The sequence below is a fragment of the Cryptotermes secundus genome, unplaced genomic scaffold (assembly GCF_002891405.2).
Source record: "Cryptotermes secundus unplaced genomic scaffold, Csec_1.0 scaffold1034, whole genome shotgun sequence".
Lineage (NCBI taxonomy): Eukaryota > Metazoa > Arthropoda > Insecta > Blattodea > Kalotermitidae > Cryptotermes > Cryptotermes secundus.
Window position 1 is genome coordinate 6,906 of NW_019725855.1, and position 6,991 is coordinate 13,896.

Genomic DNA, 6,991 nt, shown 5'->3' on the forward strand with positions numbered 1-6,991 from the left:
ATGGAATTCTATTGGATAAACTTGTATTTTATGGAGTACATGGTATTTTTAAAACACTAATTGAATCTTATTTGACCGACAGAGAGCAAAGAGTTGCTCTGGGCCTTACAACTGCTAGTGATAATTCATCTGAATGGGAGAAAGTAAAACATGGAGTACCACAGGGCTCGATTCTTGGTCCTCTGCTTTTCTTGCTATACATAAATGATCTTCCAAAAACGATAAATACAGATAATACCATGGTATTATATGCAGATGACACTAGTATCGTAATAACAGAACCCAATAAATTAAGCTATAAAATAAATCTTCACCAAACTTTTAAAGATATAAACACCTGGTAAGGCTAATTTACTTAAACTAAATTTCAATAAAACTCAATATATGGAGTTTAGAACCACGAAACGCTACGATACAGAGACCTACATCAGTTATGAACAGAAAAGTACTCCAAGTGCAACAGTAACTAAGTTCCTTGGTTTAACTATTGATGATGTTTTATCTTGGCAACAGCATATAAATCTGATGATCAATAGACTAACTTCTACATGTTATGCGCTGCGCAACATTAAATATGTAGTAACCTTTCCAACACTAAGGCTAATCTACTTTGCCTATGTTCACTCTATCATGAGTTATGGCATAATTTTCTGGGGTAACTCCTTTCATGCCAAGAAAGTGTTTGTCTTACAAAAGAAAATCATTAGAATCATAACACTAAACCTAGGGATTCTTGTAGGAATATCTTTAAGCAATTGGAAATAATGACGTTATATTCACTATATATATATACATTACTTCTATTCATAATAAATAACAAACATATATTCAATTCCAATAATGAGATTCATGAATATGTAACTTGAACCCATGATGACTTACATGTTTCTGCTGTGAAAACAGCAAAATTTAATAATGGAACATACATAACAGGCATCAAAGTGTACAATCACCTCCCTCAGTCGATAAAGACCTTAGCCAATAATGTTGAAAGTTTTAAATCTACACTGAAGAGGTTCTTATGTCAACATTCTTTTTACTCAATGAATAATATCAGTATATTGAAGATGAGGATGTATAGTTAATCTGCTATTTAAATGGTTAATTTAATTTCCATCCTGTATAAGAATTATATTTAACAACTAATATTAAATACAAGGTATTAATAATAGTATTTTATGTTAGTACCTATGGAATTTTTATTATATACTAATTTTTCAATTTTATGAATTGTATATTTTAGACTGCTATCAAATTGTATATATTATGATTTAGTTTTTACAACATGATTGTGCCAATGATAACTATTTACCTGCATTAGTCATTACAGTACATAAAGTAATCTGACATGTTCTACATCCTAGGCACATTGTGACCAGAGAGGATTCATGGAATTTTAAAATGAATGAATGAATTGTCACATTTCATTATCCAGAAACCGAAGGTCATCTAAAGTTGGCATGCTAATCCAAAAATTACTTATGCTTTGGTCCAAATAATTCAAAATTTCTACAGGTTCCCAAGTATATTCAAAATCATTGTCAAATTGTAGGTTTGGCTCCTCAAGTATACATTTGAAAATGAAGGAAGCCTCGTCAATTCCTTCTGCAGCAAAACCATCAAGCAGCATGGTCTCGACTTCTTGAGCAGCAGGCATCCGTCTTCTTTTTCCACTGCACGTCTTGATAGTGGTGAACGCAGAAAAATGGGGCCTCTTATTTGCCCTCCTGCCTGATGGTGACGCTGCTTCTGAGGCCAGCTGTGGATTTGCAGTCAGACGGCTGTGTAGATTTCCCAGTCCTGGATTAATCATCAGTTTACAGCCATCTGTCCCAAATATGTCAAGGACCTGCAATCACATACAGTACAATCAGAAATATGTACATTACCTATTTGCATGAGGCCTGAACTATTTCTACATCTAAAACTCAAGAGTTATAACAAGTTGCTTGACTCGATGGATGCCATGGAGACTACAGCGACAATGTCACGAAAACAAGAAGCTGAGATTTTTGTTTGTATATGTACTGTTATCGCAAGTAATACAATAAAATACAACTTTCTAGCCTGGAGACCAAAATTCTACCGTGTCATGAAATGTCCCTTCGAAAGGCTTTTCTGGTTTAAATCTGTGCCGCCATATAAGCTCAGGGAAGCAGGGGAAAGAAATGCTGAGTTTTGCTTTTCCCTAAATGTGCTCCTGTAGTTGGAACAACAGATAAATNGCAGCCCCTATCTAGACAAGTACTCTCTTCAGGGATGTGATGGGAGGTACTCCAGCAGGAAGTCCACCAACATTTAGGAGGGTAAATACTGCCTCCATCGTCTGGGTTTGAGAGTAAGCCAAGCAAGAATCCAGAATGAATCAGGCAGCATCAGCTTGCAGTCTGAGTCTTATTACTCTCCTTCTTGACTTACTCTTTGACCGTGTAGAGAGAGAGGTAGTGCGTTCCTCTGGCATGTTGGTGGCCTTCTTCATTATATCGCAGAACACACAAATCTTCGTAGTTATCACTGTGAGAACGTTAAATCCAACGAACACTAAATCACGATTTCAAGTTTTTCACAGGAGTTCATATCTTTAAAAACTATGACTATTACAAAACAGGTTTCAGCAAATAAATATGTACAAAAATATACAAATACATATTTAAAATTTGGATGTTGGGTATCGTCAGCTCTGCTTGCTACCTCTCATGATCAAAGAGTGAAGGATTGGTTATTTCCCATATTTGTATATTAAACATGACATGACAAGCCTTCCTTTCAGGTGCTTTAGAAAATAGAGGCAAAGAAAGTTAGGCCACTTTCTTATGGCTATTAAAATACTTTACCTCCGATATGTAAATGTTCTTTTCTGTCTCAGGTGATGAATCCCACGCAGCCAACAGTACTGAATCCAGCTGCCATTCCGAGATGTTGCGGAATATGCAGCAGTAGAGGCTGCGGTTCTGCCTGCAGAAAACCGATGTAGCTGCTGGCAACACCTCTGTGTGGCTGACATTTGGCGGGTATGCTGGAAGTCCCTGCACAACATACCCAGTTTTCAAAATAATGAAGTAAATTAATTGCACCTAGGAGTATGGTCAAACACAGATTATTATACAGCAACATCTCCTATTTAATAAACATATATTAGAAAGGAGAGATTTATTCCCAGCAAGTAATGGAATCAGCTTTCACACAACTGTGATTCATATGAAGACACAATCATAATACGAAGATGTCTCACATTCATGTTCATTTATTTCAGATTCAAGCAGATCCAGATACAGGTTGAAAAGTATGTTCACAAACCACTGGATATAGAATGAGTCAATATATCAGAACAATTGTGTTCCAGTTTTTTTGAAAACCATATTTATTAGGATTTAGAATAACATATTTTTTAAGATTATTCTTCTTTCAAGAGAGGCTTTATTACTAAGTATTTTAGTCTCTCAGGAAATGAATCAGACTGTATTATTTGTAACATGTGGATTTATCATACAAGACTTGCTGAGAATTTAATTTACACTGAAAATGGGATGAAAATAGATTTACCTTAATAACCCCTTTAATTACCTTATCTATTAAATGACAAGCAGAATTACTTGACTGATTTAGATCAAGCACAGAATCAGATTTATAGGATTTGATTTTATCTTCTCTATTATTATTATTAAAATTNATGACACTTCTGGCCCTTGTTCTTTTATGTCTATCATTTGCATCATTTAATTGGTTGACCATAAAACATCATTATATCTCGTTACAGGTGGTCTTTTAGATCTTTTGGATACTCTCACATTACTTAACATTACTTCTGTTAACCATACAGCAGCAGGGACCTCACTTTCCATCAACGAAATGCGATACTTATTGTCCTTAGTCCATGGTAGTGTAATGATTTTATTATCCCGTCAATTCAGCTGTTCATTTATATACTGTCCAATAATTCTTGCCACTTTTTCTTTCCCTTTAGAATTCAAGTGCATCCCATGACGGGTAAAATTTTCTTTATCCAAAGAGAGGTCAAGCAATTTTACGTGTGACATAGTATTAATCAATTTTCCTAATTTTCTGTTAACAGTCTGAATTTCACTGTTAATACAAGAAGACTTTTCCTGGTCGTATGTATGCAGAGCAGCAACAAGTATATTAGTATATTGGTGCTATAATGCAAAATTAGTGATGAGTTTTAAACCTTTGGAGCTTTGGAGGGTTCACTTTTATTAATATCGTTTCATCCACCACAGATGACACAATCCTCACAATTCAATCCTCTTAATATCCATGCTGGCGGCTTGAGTTATGTTCAGGAGTCCTGCACCAGAGCATCACATTGCCCATAACCTCAAAAAATTCGCTGTACTCGCGTAACAAACTTGCAGCACAACCTCTTGCATGGCTATCACCAATTATTAAAATTTTATTTGTTGCAGATCGAGCTGTTGGTAATACTAATATATGCATGTTGTTTCTGTTGTATATGTTAGTAATACTTATATACATATGTCGTACAATCTAACCACATGGCTGTCCCAGTACCGCCCGGTACGGTTCCAGGCAGTGTGGTGGTAAGTTAGTTTTTCGTATGCGCACGTGCACGCTAGTGCGTATACCAGATGATATTACTGGATGTAAAAGTGGAAGTGTGTCGATCAAAAAAAAAAAAAAAATAAACGAAGGTTTTACAGCAGGTTATGGGCCCAGGACGCTAGCACTGCATGTAGTATATAATTAACTGAAGAGTTGTGGATATTTTTGAGTATTATCAAAGATGTCGAATCCAACTGCAACCTTGCCACCGATTGAAAAGCTGGACGGTTGTTTAAATTATTCTGATTGGAATTTCGGAATGATGCTTTATCTCAAAGACTTGTCCATTTGGAACAGTGTAAATGAATACCCAACAGGAGATACTACGACCGAAACACAGAAGACCCAGCATGATGCAACGGCCCTAATAAAGATTGGCCTCATGGTCAAGCCCACTTGTTATCCTATCATTCGTGATGCAGAAACAGCTAAATCTGCGTGGGAAAAGCTTTCTGTAGCTTTTGAGGATGATGGCCTGAATCGAAGATGTCAGTTATTGCGCAAACTGGGACAATTGAGGTTAGAACAGTTTGAAAACTTGACTGAGTATACTCATGCTTTTGTGGACATTGCTGATAAGGTGCGGTCAATGAAGAAACATAATTTTCACAAAAATGTAAGGGGGAAAAATAGGCAATTTGCTATGAAAAAATGTAAAACTTCTTGCATCAGCCATTCTATACCTGAACATGGACTATAGGGAGAGGAATTATGATAGGAAAGCGAAATGAAATGGATGAGAAAGGATGTGGGAGAAGGGAGGGAATAAGATAAAGGTATGGAAGGAACAGAGAAATGGAAAACAGGTACGAGGAAACTCTCATAACATAAGTGGGAGGAGAGGAATAATGAGGCAGAAAAACAAATTGGAAAGGAAAGTAATCGAGGAGGAAAGGAGATAAAAGATACAAAAGGAGTAAAAGTGAGGAAAGAAAAGGGGGCAAAATCGTCAGTTATCAACAGGTTTACTACATAAGATAAGATTTGAGGTTCTCACAGCAGTGTCTATGAACAATGCCATCTTCTGGGATGTGGCACCATGTAGATCTTGTGTAAACCGACGTTTCATGGGAACATATCGCCTCTATCTTCAGGGTAGAAGTGATGGAAGCAATGCATTCCTCTGAAACATTGGTTTACAAAAGATGTACGTGATGCCACATCCCAGAAGACAACATTCTTCAAGTTTACTAGAGTTTAAAGGCAGATTATTCATAGGACAGACAAGTAACTCACCCCAAGCAGTAAACCAACAGCAGCATACCCTGACCTTTCACAATTCCAGCAACTTTAAATATTTTCACAATATTTGATGCCTGTTTCTGTGGATAGACATAACACACCACAACATTATTCTTAGTGCAAAGGATCTTCTTGATGTCTATTCTGTCAACTCTTCAATAGAAGTTTTCTGAGTATTTTGTTTGGCCTGGAAATGTATTCCACAAACAAGAATGTGTAATAACAGAATAAACTGAACATGAGAGGAAATGAGAAAGAGCTGTAAGAGAATCATTTGGAGAACAGTGAAAGATTATTTGGGGACATAAGGTAGCGCAATTGGTTGATGCACTATGCTACAAGCCAGAAGGTACTGGGTTCAAGTCCCGATGAGCTGGATTTTTATGCAGTTTCCCTAATCCTTCCAGCTGCACTATGGCCCCGGAGTCGACTCTAACAGAAATGAGTACTAGGATTCTTCCTGTGGTGTAAAGGGTGGCCGGCATGTGGGGCTGACAACCTTACCACCATCTGTGAGCCGAATGGCTAGAGAAAATGTGGGAGCCTCAGTATCTCACAACCCTATGGGCCTTCACAGCCTGTTACTGGGATAGATTTACCTTTGTTTTTTATCCTATGAAAGGTTATTTAGAGACGACTGTCTTCTATAAAGTGGCCTCATGTAGTCTGACAGATATTTTACCAACACGTCACAGGAAAACACTGCTTCATCTACAGGGTAGAAGAGAAAACATTGCTAATCAAGCAGTCTCCTTTATGGTTACTGCTGCTGTGAGGAACTCAAATTCCGCAAAAGGTAATTTCTGTACAATTTATATTATGCACTGAATTTTACTTGAAAACGTTGTCCAGCTGCTGGTGTATGTACTATAAGGTTACTGCAGGCTTTGCTTCTTTCAGTGGCTGACACTGCTACTGGAAAGTTGAAAAAAAGATATAAATCACTTGGAACTTGTCAAATTCCAGCAGAACTGACCCATGCAAAAGGTAAGACATTACATTCTCATTAGATAAATTTCTGCTAGGATGTGATTCCATGCTATCTGGTAAAACGTCACCAACATTTAAAAAACAATTCTTTTACCCTGAAAATGAAAACAGCACATGTTGGTAACAATCTACCAGGCTACATGGCATCATTTCCAGAATACATTCAGTCATTGTATTT

General features: G+C 36.9%; 1 protein-coding gene across 1 annotated transcript; it reads right to left on the bottom strand.

Moving 5' to 3' along the window:
• Positions 1-1,210: 1,210 nt before the first annotated feature.
• On the bottom strand, positions 1,211-4,388 carry LOC111863812. Its single transcript, XM_023850526.2, has 3 exons — positions 4,368-4,388; positions 2,835-3,074; positions 1,211-1,849 (listed from the first exon to the last, which is right to left on the bottom strand). Exons 1-3 carry the CDS (start codon positions 4,386-4,388, stop codon positions 1,418-1,420), a joined length of 693 nt encoding a protein of 230 aa, XP_023706294.1. The 3' UTR covers positions 1,211-1,417.
• Between the last annotated feature and the right edge of the window lie 2,603 nt (positions 4,389-6,991).